This window comes from Brachyistius frenatus, unplaced genomic scaffold (assembly GCF_029030835.1).
Source record: "Brachyistius frenatus isolate BFR_SWC_R1_liver_20210118 unplaced genomic scaffold, ASM2903083v1 Contig_52, whole genome shotgun sequence".
NCBI classification, from domain to species: domain Eukaryota; kingdom Metazoa; phylum Chordata; class Actinopteri; family Embiotocidae; genus Brachyistius; species Brachyistius frenatus.
In genome coordinates this window covers 2,584,050-2,607,673 of record NW_027210651.1, presented here as the reverse complement: position 1 = coordinate 2,607,673, position 23,624 = coordinate 2,584,050, and the positions used below count along the sequence as shown (strand labels likewise).

The following is a 23,624-nucleotide window of genomic DNA, read 5'->3' as shown; positions in this document are numbered from 1 at the left end:
CATGGAACGTACACACCAAGACACTAACATGTCCGCCCTCACACAGGGACATACTTTAAAGTTAAACACACAAATGTTGTACACACACTACTGTCCATGCGTGGCAATTAGCTGTGGTAAACTTTGTATTAAAAAGGGAAAAATGGGCCAGTGTTCAGCTGGGGAGTGTTTCCATAGCTGGGGGAGGGACGGAAAGGAAGAGCGAAAGTACGGCTGGAGTTTTAACAGAGTGACTTAAGAGAAACCAGAAACTTCTAACTGCAAGTTAAAGCTTAGGGTTACAGTCTGCCACAGAGCAGCCAAAACCAACCTGTGCTCTGCAGATTAACCACACTCTCCAAAACACACGGACCCATCGGACCAGTCTGGAGGGTTTGCAGCACCCAGTAGGGCTTCTTCAGCCACAGAACTGGGCCGAGCAACACGGGTGCTTTCTGAAGTCTAGTGTGAAAGTTTTAAGGTTTGCCAGCCAACCTTGAACCACAGTCACTGGCAGCAGAGTTTATGGCACGACCAAGACTTACTTTGGAGTGCAGAGATGACGTTAATACATAGAATACATTGATGCATAGAAGAGCGATACCAGTCTGCTCTGCTTTCTTGTACTCTGGTGTAGAAACTGCACCGTGCATGTTTTGCTTCTCCCTGTATTGACTTATTTTGTTATTGAATTACTGCATTTGCACTGATCTGAAAAACGGACGTGTTGCTTCCAATGACGGTCAGAAGTTTACTTCGCTTTTACACTGCTGACTTTGTTCACTGTAGAGATGGTGACGTAACTATTCAGCATGATTTGATAAACTAAGGAAACGTCTTTTAATGAAAATATGAAACATGATGCAGATTACAGGAGAACATCATAATTTGACATTATTAGCTTGTGGAAAGAACTAAGACCAACCCACAACTACATTAATTACTGAACCTACATAACATATAACATTATCTGATATCAAGCTGAGATTGTGGATTGTTTGCTACCCATTTATTTTTACAAGCCAACAAAACAAAAAATTTGACATGAATTTGGACTCGTATGGCAACATCATAAACTCCAAAGAGAACTGAGCTGCCATCGTCTAAATATCAATGGTGTTACTATCTTGACTTGTTCTACTCAGTGTAGGAACACATGCAGTAAGCCCAGAAAATGTCAGCAGTAGAGAACTCAAAAAATGAGAGGACAGTCCAAATCTAATATTTGACTTCAATAAAAAACATTTCTGGTTGTCCTTTTACTTCCATTTCCTAAATGTCACCATGTGAAGGAGACTCCACCTGGGCTGAGAGTGACAGATGTAACTGTCAGAAAGCCAGAGTGGCACACTGAACTGTATAAACCACTGGAAATCCTCTGTGGGTAAGTACTTAGGTAACCAGTTTTTTTAAGCTCAATTGTGTGTGCATTTGTGTGACAAGTAATTTTCTGATTTTTCTGATTTATATTAAACTTCTGGAATTTGGCTACATGTCACACCAAACCACGACATCAGGTGCTTAAAGTCTTGTTGAAAATATAAATAAGCTGAAGTGTAGTACTTTCAGATCATGTATAATTTGCACTGTTGAAGCTAATGAGCTTCAATATTTCTCTTAGAAGTTAACACACCGTTATAAAACTAATGAGATACAGTTCAGTTTAGATTATTAACTTAATGGTATTGGCCGTTGGGGCCCGTCAGTGCATACTTCATCGATCAAAGTAGGCTATTTAAAGACAGTTCGTAACTACACTCCAAAGTTCTCAATGTAGGCAACAATAAAAACACTCCACTGCTCTGTTTAAACAATGGAGTCTCTTGTTAATGCAGTGTCCTGCACATCCGGCTGGTCCAGAATAAAAACAGTAATAGCAGCCAGCAGTTTTAAATTAATGATTACCACTCTGACAGTGAGTGAAACAAGGAGAATACACTCCTAGGACAGATTCAAAGACAAACAGAGGCAGACAGAGGGGGGCCTGTGTCATTAGAGAGGGACAGATGTCTGCGTGTCTCTCTGAATAATGAATTTCCAGAGGAGAAACTTGTTGAAGAAGCTGGGGGCTGCTCTCACGTCCTCTGCAGATACCCTCCTAATTGAGCCTCGCCTTGGCTCGGGGACACAGCCCCTCTGCCCAGAGAGAACAAGTGAGCCAACTGTACCAAAGCTGTCATCTCAATGAGTTGGAGCCTGCCTCAAGAGGCTTCTGGTTAAAATACATGGGCACTCTTTGAGCTGGCCAAGGAAATAAAATATCTGCAACACTGACCCAAAATGAGCAACTTTACTCTGGGATTGGTGTTCATTAAAATACTCCTACAGCTGATGCTGGTTTGCAAAGAAAAGACTTGTTTTTGTTTAGTTTGGATTTCTGTGAAAAAACCTACATCCTTTTGGTGTGAAATGCATAACGGGTTATGACTGATTCTCTTCAGTAAGAAAACACCAGATTGAACACTTTCTGTTTGCAAGATGTTTTGGACAACAACATGTCTATGGAGAACATCAAACAGAGGAATGCTTCAAGGCCAATTTGAACTGTCGCTGGAATTATAAATATCTGCAAGGTGAGAGATACTATAAATTTCACACACACACACACACACGGAAATACGCATGCACTGACACAGATGGATACACCAGTGCACACACAGAAACACGGTCACGGGAGAAATGCAAACAAACATCAACCTGTCTGTTCTTGCTGGTGGCTGTTTATCAGTCTGGTGTTTACTGTCACTTTTCCAAGATACTTGACGCAGGGGTGCAAACACACACACACACACACACACACACACACACACACACACACACACACACACACACACACACACACACACACACACACACACACACACACACACGCGCGCACACACAGGCATGTTTGACTTGACACAGGATCCGGCTTCAATCTAGGGCCAAAATGCCGCATGTAACTGACTTGTGCATTGGCGGCCATTTAAAACAAATCTCGCATTTTCCGGCTGTGGTCTGTTCATCTCTCCTTCGAGCCTTCTTATTCCCTCTGACTGAAGCTTTGCGCTCATATTGTGAGCAGAGGGAGGGAGAGAGACGAGAGAAGAAAAAAAAACAGACAGAGAACTTCAAAGCCAATGAGATAGCAACTGTAGAATTTTAATGAACCCCCTTTTTCCTCTGATGGCTGGTGCATGTGTCGGTGCCGCTGAATTGAACACTACATGACACCAGACAGACAGCGTCCAAGGCACATGCATGCACAAACAGGTAGGCGCGCACACGTACACACAGGACAGCAGAAGCCTTTGTTACTCACCTGCTGCACTTCTGTCTCTCCGTTTGATGTCTTCTCGGTATACACAAACGAGTTGAAAATCCTCTGTAGAGAGAGAGAGAGAGAATGAAGCAGTGAGGTTAGATCAGGAGGAACGAATGACTGGAAACCATCACCTAAAGAAGTGTCTGTGGAAACATTATAATTTCAGGTGTTGTCGAGAGGAAACATTTGTCATTAACATGCTGGGTTCAATACATCTACAAAAAGTCTTTCAGATTTGGGAAAGGAGGGTGATTTCAGAACTTTCCCCGAGTGAATTAGCAAACTAACGCTTCATTACCACATGGCTACTGAATAGTTCAACCATCCACACCTTTTTATGCACGTGCCATGACTCCACCTCCTCACATTCGTAATGAATCCAGTCACACTTGTAATTAGGCCTGCCAACTCTAATGAGGCTGCCACTGTGGCTGAGCACTGAACTTTGAGTGCAGAACAAAGAGCAGTCAGAGGTAAAAAAACAAAAAAACAAAACAAAGAGAATTTGGCACCAAACTCTTGGTCAAAATCCCCCTCTTATTAACATCTTCTTTGATCACTAATTTCCTCAGTGAAGTTACAATTTTGTAAATGCGATTCTGCATTTTATTGCGACTTTATTTTGCGTGTTGTTTGAGTTTAAACGTAACAATCAAATTGAATACCGTAATGCGTTACATGATAATCAAGGTAAAAAAAAAAAAAAGTTTAAAAAAGTAAAAAAAAAAAAAAAAAAGGAATCATATTCTCTGAATAATTTTTTATTTATTTTATTTTTATATACTCTATTAATCCCCGAGGGGAAATTTATTCGCTACAGCAGGGGGGCTCTCAGGGGGGAGCTGCTGCAACAGGCTGCCACTAGCGCGGCACCAGGTAACCTGACCTGAGGTGCATGTTTTTTGGATGATGGGAGGAAGCCGGAGAACCCGGAGAGAACCCAGGCAAGCACAGGGAGAACATGCAAACTCCGCACAGAAAGGCCCAGGACCGGATTCGAACCCGGAACCTTTTTGGTGTGAGGCGACAGTGCTAACCACTGCACCACCGTGCCGCCCTAAGGAATCAGAAATGTATAATTTTCACAAACGTCCCCACAATAACCAAAATCCTGACTTCAAGCAGGTAATTCAGTCTTGCTGTTGAACAAGTAAGGAGTAACATGAAAGTAAATCTTAAACCTTCAGTGCACACCTTTTGTATGCCCTTTCTGCCAATGAGAGGAATTACAAAAACATGCTGACATCGTAGGCTTATGCTGTAAACGACTCCATCAATACTGCTGCGGCTGTAAAATGGTGGATAAATTGTTCGAAGCGTCATAACACCTCCGCCACAATACCACTCGTTTTACGATCACAGTTTCACCCATTTGGTCCGATTACATTTGGAAAGTCTAGAGGAGAATTACCTTACACCTATTCAGGTTATCATGCGGATAACCAGACCTTAGACAGCTCAGTTGGAAGGAGTCTCTGGTGCTCATGCTCTGTCCAGAGATCATGCTCAATATGAATTAATTCGGCCAGTGCAGAAATGTCACTCCAGACGCCAATTGAAAAAAACTGTACACTGTGAAATACAGACAGATCTACCTGGCACTGAAAGGCTTCATCAGCATTGTGTGAACTCGTTTTTCAAGGGCTTAAATGTAACGGACGTTCATTCATACATGTGCACACTATCTAAGTAATAGCCACACTCCACTCAGGTGTTTCAGTGCCGGGGCTCTCGTACGGTGTTGTGTATTTTGGCTCACTGGCACATCTGAATGTGGTGAAAGCCATTAATGTTATTTTTGTCCAGCTGTGCTTTTACAATCAAAAGTCAGAATGAAGTTAAATAGTTTCAAAAATAAAATTAAGTTATATATTCACAATACTCTGGTATAACACACATTATGAAACTAATCAGATGTAACAAAGTTAGAGGTGATGTTTAGATTTTTGATCCAAGGAGTGAGGCAGAGACATCAGTAGTACTGCTGAGTAGTAGAAGTGCATCTGGAGGCATTTTATTAGTGGTCCATAGAGAATGATAAACCTGACTATCTGCCAAAATAGACTCAGACAGCCTGGTCCTGTCATTTACATCAGTTTGTTGGTAGGCAGGGAAAATGTGTCATCTCTCCGAGTCTGGAAGTGCACCATAACACAACATTTATGGACTTCCTTGAAGTGCAATCACAGGCTCCTGCTCAATTTCCCAGTTCACCTAACTGCCCGAAACTTTTTAATAGTCCCTGATTTACATTGTTAAGTGAATAGGAAGTGGAGGGGGTGCATTAAGGCATGGAGAAAGTGAGTCCTGGTGTGACCTCAGCGCTCAGAGAGCCACAGAAAAACACGGTAATATGGACCTGCTCAAACACACGTTTATTCAGACGTCTCTTGAGTCCCATCAGCTGAATATTCTCTCTTTCTTTTATACCCACTTACACACACAGACCTCTCAAACACAGGCAACCTATTATGTGGGAGCAACAAACAGAGTAAAGCTAATGTTTGTGTTGAGGGAGCAGGTAGGCAGGTGTTTCACTGTATGCTGCCCCACCGCACATAAAGCCTTAAATGACCTGGTTTTCTACCCTGCAACCATTTCCTGCTGCCTGTCCACACCTTTTGTCAGGCACATTCCAGAGGGCACATATTACCCAGAATGCACCAGACAACAACAACACAACAAACCTGGAGATACCTGCCAAAGCGATACCTTTCTACTTTTCAACAGATCTTGGGACAAAACAAGGTTTTATTGGTGTCACATAGTTACAGGCCAATGTGAGCTTTAAGACATTGTAGCTCCCTGAACATCAGAAGAACCTGCATTTTCCTGTCATGTTACAAAAATGATGCAACTTTTCCCCCAATTCTGGCACTTTACTGAAGAGGACTACAATTAATAATTATATTCAGTTTTTATTAATCTCCCACATATTTTCTTAATTAACTGATAACTCATTTGGTCCATAATTTACCAGAAAATGCACAATTTAACAATTTCCTAGAACCCTAAATGACATCATAAAATGTCTTATTTTGCTTGGCTAAACCAAATATATTCACTTTTTTTCTAATTGACAGCACTAATACACAATTGGATGAAGAGCACACCGTTTTTGATTTAACGCGTTGATTAATCAACTACTTGTTGTGGCTCAAATTGAAAGATATCTTCATTGAACAAAAGGAAAAACAGAAATATATTGTCAGGCAGTGACAGACGCAAACAAACAGATGCTACTGTTCACTGAAATCGTTCCACAATGCCCTCTTCGGGATCATAATTAGTCCTTTCTGCTCACACTCTGGTAGATTAAAATTAAATTTCTGCCAATCTAATTATGTCTAATGTGACAAATAAAGACAGGCTGGCAAACACAAACAATGTCTTTAAAAAAAAAAAAGAATTAACTAAGTGCTCAGTTTTAATCCTGATTGTCTCGATAGAGAGAGCAGTCCAAGTTATGACTGAGAGTTTTTGCTCATATTCATTTCATTTTACAGGCCACGTGACTAACAGTGCTACACAAACAGTTTCATTATGTTATTACTACACACACACATACACACAGCTGCATATTTCACTACTGAGTTATTTGCAAAACCAAGCCCAGACAGTCTACTGTTCCACACCCTTCGGAGTGGAAAAAAAGCAGCTCTAAGATGTCGAACTGTCAAATAAACACGAACAAGCACACACAAACAGAGCTGCCACTACTTAGTGGGAATCATGTGCTTTTTAAAACTTAAAACTACACTAAAAAAAAAAGAGAAGGAATAAAGGGGGGAGAAACAGGCACTGAAAAGGGGGAGAGATTACATTGTTCCATTAAGCCAGCAATCTGGAAAAATTGGGAACAAATCCTGAGGTGAGCGAGAACTCCTGTTGTTGATTAGACACAGGTTAGCTGTCTTTCCCCCAGTGCCTTGAGTGTTTGTTGTTGGAGCTGCTTTGCGGTTTTCACAGCTATGGAGCAGCCGGGGAGGAATGCTCGGGTCTGAAACCTGAGAGGCCTGAGGGCTGCCGGGGCCACCGTGGGCCTGTGGCCTCCCGTGACCCATAATCAAACACTAAGCACACACAAAACTACATAGTGTCGGGCATCCTCAGACTTCCCTATACACCTGCTTACCTCTTCTGAGTAAAGCTTGGCATTATGGGAAAATAAATACCGGAAAGTGTAGGATGTCCGACTGATGTCCAACACACGAACGGGAGGTTAAACAAAACCTTTTCAGAAAGCACGGAGGAAATTTTACTAATGTGTTTCATTGTATATTTATGATTGTATTGTTGCACATTAAATGTTAGGTTTAATGGGGACAAGCAGCAACCAACCTTGACGTCACCCAGTGGTTCTATGAACTGCTGTTCTGAAGCTTCGAGTTCGGTATCGAGGCCAACTTGCGATTTTGGAGCCAGAAGTGACTGTATTTCATGAGAAAAGTTGAATACGAGTTTATGGACCTAGAAGCTTTTTGGAGCCGAACCCTAGTGGCCCTCCGTGGTATTGCACTTTAAGGCACTTCTGTAGTTTCCTCACTTTTCAGACCCGAAAGCTACATCCATGGGACAAATACATGGCATGAACCAGTGACATTTAGTTAAAGCAGATTTAGCTTAAGATAGTTTGTAATGGCATATAAAGTGCATAAAATGTATATATTTTCCTATTCTTGGCAAACAAAACCATCTGTCTAAACTCCAACATATGTGGGGAAACAAGCATATTGTCCTGAATCACCATCGCTAAATTTTAGACTGCAATATTATGAACCTTTGGCCTTATTTATGAAGCTGTGGAATAAAATCAACATGTCAAGTGCACAAACAGTAGCAATCTTTTCGGTTAACTGATAAAGAGAACAGATAAACAAACCAGCTTCAATAATGCCCAATATCCGTTTAGTCTTTAATGTCAAAAGGAGCGCCATAAAATGCTCACTTAAAAAGATCCTGGCTCTAAATAGGGAGCTTTCTGACAACTAAGCTCTCAAGAAATGCATTCAAACTGCTGTCCATTGATCACAGAGCACCAGCCTTTTGTCTCATTAGGCCAGTTTTTAAATCCATCCACCTTGGGGTTAATCCTGACCACAGTCGAGTGGGTCGCAGGAATGGCTAAACCTCAGTGAAGCTCAAACTGAGTTACAAAGGTAAATACTAGTTTTTCAATCTGGGGATTATTTTATTTTTTTGGTGTTGAGATACCATATATATGGTTGTTTGTTGGTTGGTTGTTGAGATATGCAGAGAAATGAATGACTTATCATTTGAACTTTTTATAAGCCTGAGAATTTAACCTGCTATCCTCTCAGTTGAGGGAAAAGAGGAGGATTAAGACCAATTAGACTTAAAACGTCACAGGAAAACCTTTGCAATCCTGTCAGTTTTAGAGTACTTAACTACATGCTATTAGACCGTATACTGATAAGGTGCTGAGTCTTATGACAAAACCAAACCTTCCTTTATCGTTTTGTTTCTCCTCTTTGCCTCCACCGTCCTTTTTGCACCCCCGTTACAGCAGCTTATATCAACAGTTAAACCACGGAAACCTTCTATGTATACAGCATCCATTTAATTGGGCCCTGCCACTTCAGCTCTTCTGTCAGGCTCTCTTGGGGATGCCATAAACCACCCCAAGAGCCTCTTCTCCTCTAAAGTGACTCTTTTGTTCTCCGTGGAGCAGTGAACAAAATCCAGATGGATGACGGATGACTGAAGACACCAGCCACAGGATGGAGACACTCATAGTCGCTCGTGTAGGTTTTTAGGGGAAACAAATGGAGAAACAGGCACAGAGATGTAGAATAACAAAGAGAGAAATTGAAGGGAAATAGGGAGCAGACTGAGGGAAGATGGCGGTAGGAAGATAGGAAAGAGCAAGACAGGAAGTGGGAGGTTGGACTGAATTGGGAATACACCTATTAGCAATTCGCCCATCTTCAAAGGCCAGAGTGGAGCGGTGAGGCACACTAATTTGTAATTGGAGAAAAGAGCCTGCACACGCACACCTACACACACACACACACACACACACACACACACACACACACACACACACACACACACACACACACACACACACACACACACACACACACACACACACACACACACACACACACACGTTAATCCTGTCTTCAAGGCTTCAGTTGTCCAATGATCATCTGTGAACGCACTGGAGGGCAAAAGGGGAGCATCCCTCGGGTGGAGCCAAATTCAAAGCCTCTATGTGTCAACTGTGAATCAAACACACACCACGGCTATGCATTAGAAAACCTGTACAGGCCTAATGCATGTGTCATCGGCTGCTCATTGTGAGAACTGCATATGAAGGTGAACATCCACACATTATAGGCTATAGATGTTTTGGAGCTGATGTCCCTGAGAGATTTGTTTCCATGCAACTGACTGATGAAAGTCTGAAGTCCAAGGGACAGTAACTGCTACTTCTTCCATACTGCTGCTATAAAAACCCAGCCTCTCTCCTTCCTTCAGTACTTTAGCCCCCACCCCCCTTGGCTTTTCCTCCCCCTCCCTCCCTCCCCCAGCCAACTCTCCGCTCATTGCACTACAAAGGGCTGGAAGCCAAGGATGCGGCATTAGAGCTCGGCCTCTGATGTGCAAGCGTGTGTTGTTTTTCCTTTTCTTTTTTTTCCTAGACTCTTGCCATGTCTTCATCCCCAACCTCGCCTCTCATCTCAATTTTTTTTCTGAACGTTTCAAAGCAGAGACAGGAAACAGGCACCTGGGAGGGGAAAACTGAGGGCGAGAGAGGGAGCACAGTTGCTGTATTTTCGCAACACAACAAAAAAGGACTGAAATAATTGCACCTGTTGTTTACAGCTCTGAATACACAGGTCAGAACAGTGGAGGAGAAAAAAACCATTTGTATTTATTCATTTTTCTATGGGGATAACCTTGGTGCACTTACCTAAAAAACACAGAAATGTTTTATAGGATGTATTTAATGTGTTTCCTATCAATTATAACTGTGCAGCACAACTACTGGTCAGTTAGAAGCCAAGTAAATGAAAGCATGGCTTCTGATTCTCTTTTTAATGAGTGACACAAAATGGACGTGGCAATAGTGTAAGGTTACAGTTTTTCAAAAGGAGACTGATAACACTGTTCAGGCCTCAAGCTTAAACGATTGAACCAGTCAGCAGTTTAGCACCAGTGAGAACCTTCAAAAGAGCTTCAAAGCTGCAGCAATTAAATTGCTTATATAACAGATACTTCAAATGACTGTTTAATGTGGAAAAAAAAAACTAACTCTGCAATGCCCTTCAGCTCTATGGAGCATTTTAGCAACTTTCAGCTCAATGTTCTGGTTTTGTGGCAGCTTTGGGGTTTTACTGGTTATTACTCCGTGTTACCAGTAATGTGAAACAACAATCAGACAAAGTTGGCATCAAGCTGGAGACCAAAGTGCGACATGTGGCAGCCAAAGAGCAAGATATTTCCCTCGTCGGTGGAGACCAAAATAAAGCCAAAATGAAAAGTACTACATTTACGTCCATCAAGTAGACAGAAACACAGCTTCAGAAAAATGCAAATGTTGCTGTTTTTTTGCTGTATGTGTAAATGCCATAAGGTAACATGTCAATAATGGGGTAATAGCTTGTTGCACGGCACCTGTGGCCAAAAAACAATCCATCCCATCCATATATGATGGGAATAAAAACTGGATTGAAGGACACCAACATCAGCCGATGGAAGAGTATCAGTTCAGTGCCTTGTACTTCAAAAGCAGATGTTGAGCCTGGCAAAGGTTTAAGTTTTCTTTACTCTTTGAATGCATTTCTCTGTCGCTGGATAAAAATCAGGGCACCATAAGTGCCAAAACTGAGAGAAGAATTTCTTCATGCAGAAATCGCAGGGAGAACCTTAGGGAGGGATACTGGCCAGTCCCTTCGTGGAAAAGTTACTTCGACATATCTTCATTGTTAACTATAGATTTGGTGAAAAACATGGCTCTAAAATATTTTGTCCTACCATGAATTCAAAAAATCTCACCTATGCTGACACTTCCTTAGCATACAAATAACTGACAAATAATTGTTGTCAGCTTTCCAAAGTGTGCTGAAGCTTCTATGAAAGGAATCCAAACTCATCAAGGTTTTGACCATGGCACAGTAATAAAGAAGGGATAAAGAGGAAGGGGTTGAGTAGAAAGAGGCATGTCAAAGCTGGATCTCAAAATGTCACTATAATGGCCATATAGAAACCAAACCCTTGCTAATTAAGTGCGTCTCTATTTCAACCCTGTGGAGCAGGTTGGCTAATTAAATGACTGGCCGTCAGTGTCTGCCAACTGCTTGCTGCTGCATTCGGAGGGTCAATTTAATTTTCTTGAATCTAACTAACGGACAACTTGAGGCAATGGCTCCAAAGCCCCAGCCCACACACTGCGCTAGTGTGGGGAGTGCATGTTTGTGTGTAGCCTGCCAGTCAAAGGCTTTACCGTAGTTATTTCACATTCACTATGCTCCACTTTGTATTCTTCTATATGTGTGTTTGTGAATGTCTATGTGCAGTTGGAAAAAAAACTGAAATGATTGCTGCCACATGCAGAAATGATTCCCAACCTTTATATGTTCAAAAAAACAGAATTTGGTTGTCATGGGAAAGCTGTAATGGATAAAACAGTTCAATGGGCTTTTTAAGGCAAACACTAAACCCCAAACGGCACTGGGTGCTCCATAGAAAAACTGAATGATCACACATTTAGGCCTGATGTCTATTGTGAATCCTCCACTTTCATACCTCACTCTCAAACTGCTAGAGCTAGAGTTCAATCATGGTTTAAGCAGAGACAGAAAAGTTTGGATCTTGTGTAAGCAATCACAGACTTTAAAGAAGTAACTTTAAATCCTGATGTCCCCACTTTGATATGTCCAAAGTGATCAATGGATACCTGCTCTAGAAATACCAGATCTGCAAATTATTTGAAATTTCTGAAAAAAGGTACACTTTATTAGACCCGGATTCAAGCAGTAAGGGTGTGGTGGTGGTTTCAGTCTGCTGTCGAGAGAATCGGGCTTTGGGGACTTAAAGTGAAGACTGGGAACCTGTTCAACGTCTGACAAGTCTTAAGCCACGTATGATGGCTTTTCATTGTGGAGCAACTTTAAAAAAGCATTGCACAACAATGGTTTTCAAACATTTTCCACCAGAGACCCTGAATCCAGTTCTCATGAACTGTCAGCACTCAGAATGATGTGGCATCTTGCTAGCAACTCATATCATTTAAAAAAAAGAACAGTAACTTGTTTTGTTTTTTTACCCCCTCAACAGTATTCATTTAATTCATCGAATGGCAACAATATACTGATCAGTACCTTCAGCATTTTAAAAGAAAAAGCCTTGATATGATAGTAAGGAACGTTGTGACTCCACCATATGTTACCTACTGTAACGTCGTTTTAACACACATTTACAGATGCTACAGAAATGTAGATATGAATTGTACTGGTGTGCAAAATGAGCCAGTGGCTGTACTTTGGTGAACTCTAACTGGACTTTCTTTATCTCCCTCCACCTCATTCAACCAATGCGGTGGGAGGGTGAAGCCTGTCAGCTACTGGTTGCTGTGGTTCTGAAATAACAAGACCCCCTTTTGTCCAAACAGCGTAAGGGCCGAGAGAGAGAAAGAGAGAGAGAGAGAGAGGGACACCACCATGCAGATCCAAAAATCCCCTCCTCCTCCTCCACCACCACCACCACCACCACCGCCCCCCACGCCTCCCCGAGAGGCTCTCAGTCTCGGCCTGGGATGTTTGCTCTCCCTCTCCACCAGACAGGATATAATGCTTTCCACATGTGAGAAAAAAAAAAAAGGGAGGGAATGGAGGGTGGAGAAGAGAAGGGAGTAAAAAGGGGGATGAGAGAAGTGTGGAGAAGTGGGGTGGGGTCAAATGAGACCAGCAAGGAGACAAGAAAGAAAGATAGCAGAAGCGTAGTTTGATAGAAACTTTTACATCCCAAAGCCAGGCTTGATGTTTACTAAAAGTTATGTCTATAAATAAAGATGCAGACTCTAAACATTTAGTAGGATTGAGCCTCTGGTAGTTACCGATGAAGAGACACTTAACATATAGAGGGCTCGTGGAATGGGTCTCATTTCAGTTTATTTTGGTCATGCAACCAAATAGCTTTGACCGTATTCAAAAAGATGTGTACTTTCATTTTATGTTGTCTTTATTTTTCTTTTCTTTCATCCTGTTGCAAGTTAAAGGTTCCGCTTTGCAGTCAGATCTGAATGTTGCCAATTTAAGGAAATAAAGTGCAGTGAATCAACAGTAAACATGACTGTAGTGGAGCCCTGTTGGACATAATTTACTTTACTTTCTTTCTTTACTTACTGTCTGAGCTGCAGTCCAAAAATGAAGCATTGTGACTCAAACCAGAGTCATAATCTAGCAGCGTAATGGAAGTGAATGAGGTTTCTGCCTCTTTGTCTGTCACTGGGTGTTAAGTGACGATGACACGAGTGTTATGGATGCTCAGCATCACATAGCATAAATGAGAGCGCAGGACAACAGGCAAACGGACAGATAGTCTTCCAAAAACTCTTACAGGTTCTTGTCAGGAGTCCGGTTTTCCTCCGTTTTGCCCCCGATCACCTCTCCTCCTGTGTCCCCTCAGTCCCCTGTCTGCTTTTTCTGTGTCCTCCTCTTCTCACCTCCCGTGGCCACTCACCCCTGATCACCACCTGCAAGTGTGCTGCATCTCCCTGATCACCTCCCCGGACTAAATGTACCCTGCCCCTGCACTCCTCTGGTTGTCGGTTCATTTGTTAGTCGCCCATCCGTCCTCCATCTGTTCTCCGTCCGTCCTGTTCCCGTTCCCCCGGCTTCTGTTCCTCCTGCGGAGCTCCCTGTCGAAGTCACCAGTCGGTGGAGTTGCCCTGCCGACTCGGAGGATTATTGACTCCGTTTCTTCCAGCGGTCCTGTCCGCTGGTCTGCCGGCTGCCCTGCCAGCTGTGTCTCCCCGGATCTGTTGGTTGAGTTGCCCTCCCGACTGGAAGCAAGTGGACACGATAGGTGCCACCTTTTGGTTTGTTTGTTTGTTTTTGTGTTGATTGGAATAAAGACTGTATTTTGGAACCGATACCCAAGTCTGTGAGCCTGCATTTGGGTCCTGGTAAACACCACCTCATGACAGTTCTGACAAAAACACAGGGCTCAGAGTTTCAACGCTCTGACGGCATCCTAACGGATCATTCAAAGACCATAAATCTGTCTTGATTATCCAGGTTCCTCCTCTTAGTATGAACTGCGGGGTGTGCCTGTAAGAGCATATGTCAAGTGCATGTGGTAAGAGGCACTGGGCACAAGGTAATGACCTTATGGTTTCCACCACACAAGGTCTTTGAAGTCCAGGCAATCGAGTCATTAAAACAAGGCCTCAGGCCACAATAACCACATACTAATCATGTCTGACTAATTGGACATAAAACTTCACAAAAAACAAATTCTTAATGGTGACCTTCCTAATATTCCAATACAATTATAATTATATTTGTCTGAATAAATTGTACAAGGCTCTAATAGGACATCTGCCTGACTTTCTTTACTTTCTGGATTTAATCCTGAGAGCAGCTATACTTATAGGCTACTATGTATTTGCAGTAGTGCCTGGCCTGCAGTGCATTATAGGAATAACAACTTGCTGCTAAAGTGGAGCCAATGTGAAAATGTTCCAAAGACTGATCAAGGCTGCATACCTGAGCGCCTCCATTAAGGTGATAAAAATCTAGGAGTGAAAGAGGACGAAAACAAAACCTCACATGCGGCGGTCAAATTAGTTCAACAAAGGAATGCACAATGAGAAAATTCTGTATTTTTATAGGGGCTTTGAATGTTTCTACATGGCAAACAGCCCATAAATGATGGAGTTTGTGTTCACTTAACATGCCTAGGACTGATTGTAGTTAAAACCAGCGAGCACTGTGCAGCCATGCACTAAAAGTCGTCAATGATTTGCACATCTTGTAAATAAACGGTCGATTAGTTGGGAATTGAATTAAGTACGGTGCTCATTTCACATGACCAACTTCATGACAAGAATGCAAGTGAATTACTATGGGGATCAGGGTGTTGAAGTTTTGAAAAATAAATAAATAAATAAAAACCTCTGCTGCAGTCTCTAGTGTCTAGTGTGGCTGCAGTGTCTTATACATTCTTTTAACTGTGAGTTGAGATCTAGATGTGTTTTCAGTAGATACCTGTAATAAAAGACAAAGATACTGACACTTTCAGGTGAATATTTCATGTTTGCTGCTTCTTCTGACACTTAAAACTAATGACAGACCTGAGGGAGGGAAAAATATTTCATATCCTTAAGTGCGTGCATGATATTGACTCCATGCTTTGTGCCTGATATACTTTTTCAGCTGGATTTTATCACAAACTAAAAATGAACTCTTTAAGATGACCCGTTACACAGCCGACAGCTCCGAGTGGAATGACAAACGACACATCTGAAGCAAACCGGGGGCTCAGCCGTGGAAACCAAGCAACGTCTCCAAAACACTTCACCTCTGGACGCCGTTTCAGCCACCTCGGGCCTAACGCCAGCCTGCCAGCCGCCTCTGGCACCACATGTCCCAGTCACACTCTGGTGGTACACCCTGCCAGGGCCAAAACTTCATAGTGGCTCCTTTAGCAGGATTTACAGATATCAAAAGGATCAGAACGAGTGTGTGAAAGTGCTGAGACTGATAAACTGGAAGTTACAGAAAAACAGACTTAAGTGAGGAGCAAAGGACTCGTCACCCAACACCAATAAAGTTCAAACTTTGATATATGCTTCCGGCTGAGGAAACCCTTCTCTTGGCCAACTGAATGGATGTTCAGATGGGGCGTCAACACTGTCTGCACAAACTAGCCTGGATTATCTTCACATTCCTCTGCTGTGGACTCATCTGTAAGGGCTATCACTCGCAGTTTTCAAACATTAGTATTCATGAAGACAAGTCACATTGGAGAGAAAATATTGTATCCATAATAACAAAATGTTTTTTGTTTTTTTTAATTTGCACCAGTATTATCTTAAATATTCCTTAGTCTTGTTTTAACAAAAAAATAAATGGGATTAGAATAACCCATAAAAGGAATCAAATTGGATAATGACCAGATAACAACAAAGGTAATAGAAAGGTCTTGAATGTGTTTGAAGCAGGTGAATGTGGGGGAGAAGCAGAAAGAAAGCAGGCAGGCAGAGGAACGGAGAGGAGAGATGGTAAAGAGATAAAGAAGAATAAAGGACAGTGGGGGGGGGGGGGGGGAATGTTCCTGGGGTGGTCTTCGTCTCAGGTTTCTGAGCACGATGTGAGATCATGTCTGGCCACTGTTATAAGGTCTCTCCATAGACAGGGTGCTTTGTTCTAATTCATGTACTCTTAGGGCAGTTACACGCACTGATTAATAGAAGCAGGGGTCGCTCTGAAGAGAGGATTAAACTACATATGATACTGGTTTTGACTCTGCCAAGCTAGACTAATGCAGCCTAGTCCTGCTGACCCTTGTTGGCGTGGCCTATACACAAAAACTCTCAGATATTTGAACATGGTGTCATGAGTTGACCGAACAGGAACAAATATCCTATGCAACATTACACTTTACTCACATCTAGGCAGACTGCTAGTGTAAATATTCCATTGGTCGCTATTGTTTAGAAGTTCTGTGTATGAAACTACAGTTGCAAAGCTTGATCTTGTGGTGCCACTAATAATCTAAAATTACCTTGTAAAAGTGTGTCATGGTGCAAGTAAGTTTCCAGTTCATTGGGTGCCAACTTAAATTTAAAGCAGTCAAAAATTAAGAAAGAATTGACTTTATGGGAAATTTTCAATGTTGAACTGTACAGCCACATTATACTGTCAGGTGTTTCATATTATTTATGGCAGAGCAAAATATTTGAAGCATTTCTAACTATAATGCAGTATAATTCAATACACAGCACCTGTAGCCACCAAAACGACCATTAAACTGTTTCCACACAAACTAAGCAAAGCTAAGCCTTGGATGTATTGCAGAGCTATTGTATTAATCTGCATTGGTTTTATAGACATACATGCACCAACTAAAATGGTAACTCTACTCATTTACCATTTTATTTGGAGTTAAAGGAGTGAAGATCAGTTTCAGTATGACTACACTCTACCAAATAGATGCCTCCTCAAATCCATTGCTTATTCACATTGTTCCTTTAAACGAGATTGGGACAAACTGGAACAAAATATACCCTTCATTCATCCACAACAATATAACTTGGCCACATCATGACAATGCAGGATGCAAAACTGACATCCGGGGTAAAGGGAGTATCATTTCAGAAATTTGCACCATTTACAAATTACAGCCAAATAGTTTGAATCAGTGCAGCCGCTGCTTTTACACTCTTATTTCCTCACATTTCATCACCTGTCGCATCACACGTTTTATGAAAAACACACCGACTGGCCAAGAAATATGTTCGGGCTGTGAGAGGAGAAATGCTTTTTGTCAGAGAGGCTCTTTCTTACAGGACAGATGAAGAGCAGGGTTTTTTTTGTTTGTTTTTTACAGGTAATTCTGGTACGAGCCCAAATAAAATTGTTAATAAAATGTCACCTATTCCCTTCCTGTTTCAGCACCAGACAAAAACAAAAACAACACGGTTTGAGTTAAGTTGGGTTTTCTGTTCACACATCTGTCCAAAGTGTTTGGGCTTGTAGGGCCTTATAACTCCTACTGGTAGATTCAGGAAGCAGCACATTCCCCAGGCATATGATCAGGGCAACAGGTATCAACCATAACATATAAATGACAACATGGCAAAAGGAATTTTCCAAATATGCTATTACTAATATAAAATGTCGTTACTGCGCAGAGTAATGCCTGCCATAGCGTAACACAGCGCAGCACAACATTAATCTTTATGTCATGAGGTGATTAACTGGATGCAGGATTTGAGTTGGCTCTTCAGCGTGCCAAGGGGACGCAACCTGGGAGCTGTGGTGAGGAAGGAAAACATAAGTCCATGCTTGGCTAAATTACAGAAATATCCATACAAGCACATTTATGGAGCGTCATATAGACGTACACATAAAGATGGAACAAATAACCGCTTGAGACATCACGCATTGAAAAAGCTTTTTCGTTCTAGTTTGACACCTGACCTGTCTACATGGGCACGGCTCTGCAGCTGCACACAAGTGCATTCAAAAGGCGCACCGTTTTTGAGTTGCGACCCTCATTTGCAGCAGGAAACCACAATACCAAAGTACACGCGTAAAATACACGCAAATACACAAATCTCCTTTTTTCTGTCCAATCACAGAAAACTGTGAAGAGAGCAAAGCAGCCCAAGACGAAAATATAAATATTATAAGTAGACAAGGAGGAGAGACTGAGGCGAAGTACATATAAAAAGGAAGAGAGGATCAAAGTAGGAAGAGGAAGAGGAAGAAATAAATGATGATCAAACAGCTGATGACCGAACCTTTTCATAAACTGACTTATCAGTTTGAGAAAAGAGAGAGCTGGTGTTTGGGGTTGAGGGCCTCTGGAGAGATCAAACGCAAGGAGGGACAAAGACGGAGGGGAAAAAAGAAATGCAAACCAAAAGAGATTAGAAATGTGCACCTGTTGGTTTTGGCTCAGGTGAAGCTCAGACAATATTGCAAGACAAACTCCCATGTGGAGCTTTTGCTAGAAACACAAATCAACAGCAAGAACACGGACGACACTTTGGGAGAACCTTCTGCTTCAACCTCAACTGAGCAGTGCTGCTAAAGTAAATTCACTCCAATGTTTCTGTCCCTTCTGTCTGCTGCTCCGAGTTTGTCTCCTCTTTTAACTGCAGCTCTGCTTTTGCCAACAGATTCATTTCCTCTAATTAATTTTCCAGGACCACGCTTTCTAGATGTTAGGCAATAAATGACATCGAATAACTCCTGCACATTATTAGGTGCAATCTTCTCAGGCAGAGGCAAGAACTTAAGCGGATGGACTTTAAATGCAAAACAATCCAGCTGTTGGATTTACATCAAGAGAATTTAATAAATACAGAAAATTAAGCAGCTGCTGTACGTGCTGGATAAAGCTTACCAGTTAAAAACAGCCTTTAGAAACCTGTTGTGAACGAGTCCTGCTGCCATTATTCAGGTCTTTGACAGGACAATGAATTGCCCTGCAGCTTTTTGTTTGAAGTCTCCTGCAATATGTTTTCTTATATAAGTTACAGTGTGCAGTATTATATTTTTCATCAGAAATGTAGTCTGCATGTGCCCCCCCCCCCTATTATTCCAAAATAACTAAAGAAATGCCTCCTGAACCAGCTGAATGAAGAGAAACTTGAGCCACTGGCAGATCTCCATGTGTGACTGTTTCGACAGTTTTCCCACTACAACCCAGATATGGTAATTGTCAAGCCCACTGTTTGTGACATAATTAAAAAGAAGATGGTTACTAAGGTCAGGTTATTTTCTGAGGGTGTTTGCAGCTGTCACACATCAACGCGGGAGGAAAAAAAGAGTGAACCAGATGCATCAGTCTAAGTTTCAGCATCACTCAAACTGCAGCATCACTCAAACTGCAGGCCTGCGGTGAACAGAGGCTGGGTTTGAATTCACAGATTATAGCGTCCGTGTCGTTCTCTCTCCCTCGTTAAACATTACACTGTTAAGTACACGGTTCACACAGTAAAGCACAGAAACACAACGTTCGGGTACTCTACAAGGAGCAAAAGAATATGAGAATATATATAGTTTGCATTCATTAATACACACACACACACACACACACACACACACACACACACACACACACACACACACAGTGTCTGTGTTTCATGTCAACTGTGGGGGATGTCAGCTGCATATGCATCAGGTTTTTTTTCTCCCTGTGCTGTCTAAACATCGGAAACCTCTCCTATTCAGATTCATGAGTCGATCATTGCTGTGTTGAAGAAGCTGGAGCGCGAGTGCTTTCAAAACAGAGAGCCAGAGAAAGAGAGGGAGAGAGTCCCCCAAGGACAATCACAAGTTTCTGGTATGTAAATGACGAGTGGCTTTGCTGTTGTGAATGTGAGGAGGGGGAGAGTGCTTCTTTAATGATGTATGCGGGAGACACATGACAGCTCCCCTCAAAAGAGGAATCTCCCATTTGACAGTCCTGCTGTGGCGGTCAATCAAACTGCTCGGTTTGGCGCCTCATTAAACAGCAAAACAATATTCACATTCTGATATGACAGCATGCCATTTTATATATTGATATACTATATAAATATATATAGTATGGAGTTTCCCGTTTCTTTTTTACTGTAGCAACCCACGGGACTTAATTTTCTGAGAAAAGGCTGACCGGCATCCTGAAATATTGTGGGCCACAGATAAATCTCAAAGGCCTCAGAAAAAAAAAGAAAAAAAAAGGCTACATGGACTCTTTAACTAATATTTACTATGTAGTAAATGCTTTACCAGAGTTATGAATTTTGCTGTAGACAATTAAGATCTCATGTTTAGATTGTTAAAGGTTATAGTGTTTGTTTTCGCTTTGAAAAGTGTAAACGCAACTGTTTCGTTTACAGAAATCTCTGGGCACCGTGCATGACTAGGGATGTACAGGACGTGTCTTATAGGGCGGCACGGTGGTGCAGTGGTTAGCACCGTCACCTCACAGCAAAAAAGGTTCTGGGTTCGAATCCGGTCCTGGGCCTTTCTGTGCGGAGATTGCATGTTCTCCCTGTGCTTGCGTGGGTTCTCTCCGGGTTCTCCGGCTTCCTCCCATCATCCAAAAACATGCACCTCAGGTCAGGTTACCTGGCGCCGCGCTAGTGGCAGCCTGCTGCAGCATCTCCCCCCTGAGAGCCCCCTTGCTGTAGTAAAGAAATTTCCCCTCGGGGATTAATAAAGTGTATAAAATCCTAAAAAATAAAAATTCATCACAACCTGTTTGGTATGTGACATTAGGTTCAGGATGAGACTGGTACAAGCTGATAATCTAACACCATGTCAGAAATTATAATTTACGTTAATTTACACTCCCAAGTAAATGGGCACTGAACATGAACACCAAGCTCCTGCTGACTTCGTCCATTAATAGTACCAATAAAGTTTATTCAAAACTAGATGCCTGTGTCTTCCAAAAAGAGATAAAAGCAGCATTACCTTATGCAGTTCTAAAGCTAAAATTGCACACCAGATTTAATGGTTCATTTAAGTTAAATATGTCCTGTCTTAGTGAACATTTTTTGCTTGATTTTATACTTGATAGCATTGATAGCAGCAGTTAAGCACCTTTACTTACTTACTACTTAAATCAAAATTATGGAACTTTTATGCCACTTTTAATGCTAAAACGATTATTTTGGGGAGTTCGCCTTGATTAGATAGAAGGAATAGAGATGGACAGGAAATGTGGAAGAATAGATCAGGGGAATGACATGCAGTAAAGGTCCAGCCATTCGGGAATCAAACCAAGGGTTCACTGCTGATGACATTTGCGCGCATGTGGTATTCACCCTATCTACTCAGCTATAAGGTCACCCCATTGCTTTCATTTTTTTATATTAAAAATGACAAAAATAATATCTTATGCGTGTCTTTTGTTTTCTGTATTTGTACCGAAAACGTACAGAACAGTGACTATATTGTAATATATTTACTTTCTATTTCTAAATTTGATGGGAGGACCATTTGTGTTGACTTTTCTGCCCCTGAAATAAATTCCAGACAGATCAAAGCGCGTCATCGCACTGGTGCAAAAAATTCTGCAGATCTATTAAACGGAGATCTGGAAGAACAAAGCAAAATCACTGCCACTTGATTAATTTCTGTTGTTTTACAATATACAGTATATCGTGACATTGCTCAACCTAATCCCACGGACATGCAAAGGAACGTAAATCAACACACCACTACCTGTACACACATGGGCACGAGTGCACACAAAGGCACACACAACACCAAAAATGAGCACAGGCTTCTGTTCCCACAGAGCTCAGTATCAGTCTAACAGCCCTTTCACACATAGACTGAGTAACACTGACGGATTAACGTTTCCGGAAGAGGGAAGAGATCTGGCTGAACCCGTGTGACTGGCAGTTGTTAAAACAGAGCAAGTTTTGAGACTGCTACGTGCTTCACTTAAAAGGACAACACAGGCCAACACCATCTGAGACTTTCGGACAGTCACATTTGAGAGTTTTGCACCCAAGTGTTTTTTTCTGAACAACCTGACTGCCCAAATGTGTGTTTTGTCACAAATCCAGATAGAATTTTCAAAGTCTAGACTGCAAAAAAAAAAAAAACTACAGGAAATGCAATTTTTGCAAATTGGATTCAAATCAGATTTCTACAGGTGCACCTCAGTCCGGATTTCTTGCGTCACTTGCAATGTCACACACAATGACGACGTAACTTCCTGAGTGGCAGAGCGAGCAGAAACTATGCTGCTAGTAGCAGAGCGCGATCACAGTGTGGAGATTTTAGCGCTGTGGAGGACAAACGGAGACCAACAATCCGCGGACAGACGTTCAATTCGATTATCCGCTAGCAAGACGATGGACCTCCATTTGTCATGCTTCCGTGTTGGAAAGCAGTGTCACTAGCCTAGATATGCGCATGTCGTTACCACAGTAACACACGCAGATGGGTTGGCGACACCGAATTCATTCCGCTCACTTGCAGATAACAGTGCGGACAGTCTGTCCTAAAGATCTGATTTGAGAAACTAATCAAATTTGCCTGCAGTCTGAACAAAACCATTGTGTTCCAAGTGGCTCAGTCTCTGTGCTTTTTTGATTATTAACTCAATGATTGTTTCACATAAACAGCTTCAGTCAGAACATTTTTTCCTGAAATCATGTGAACATGAGCCAGAGACAACTGTGCATAAGACCGTTGAAGACCGTTGCAAATTCACACAAATCTTACTTTGTTTCGCTACATATGCAGTAAAAATTGTAAGATTACAAGAAAAGTGTGCAAATTGCATTCTCAGACCAGTTTATGATTGCACAGATGTTGATGTTATCTCAAAGAAGTTACATATTCATACATTACTAAGTCAAAAATGCCAACAGGGCAGCACAGCCACTGCTATCGTAAACAGGAATTTCAATTGCAGATAAGTGCTACAGGCTGCCACGCAGTCAATGGAGAACCATCTTGATGCAGCACGTAGCCCGAGCAGATTTTCTGGAAACATGTATTTACATATCAGTGTTTGAAAACTAAGTCCCATGAAATGTTCAAAAAAGCTGCACATTGTCTCCTGTTCAGCTGCGAAGAGCTGCCAGCAGAAACCCCAGCTGGTTGATGGTGCAAACGCCTGGGCTAGA

General features: G+C 41.9%; 1 protein-coding gene across 1 annotated transcript in view; it reads right to left on the bottom strand.

Moving 5' to 3' along the window:
• cachd1 (cache domain containing 1) overlaps window positions 1–23,624 on the bottom strand; it is an 86,772-nt gene that overhangs the window by 48,547 nt on the left and 14,601 nt on the right. Inside the window, 1 exon segment of the mRNA XM_069704782.1 lies at window positions 3,281–3,343. Coding sequence (XP_069560883.1) covers window positions 3,281–3,343 — 63 coding nt within the window.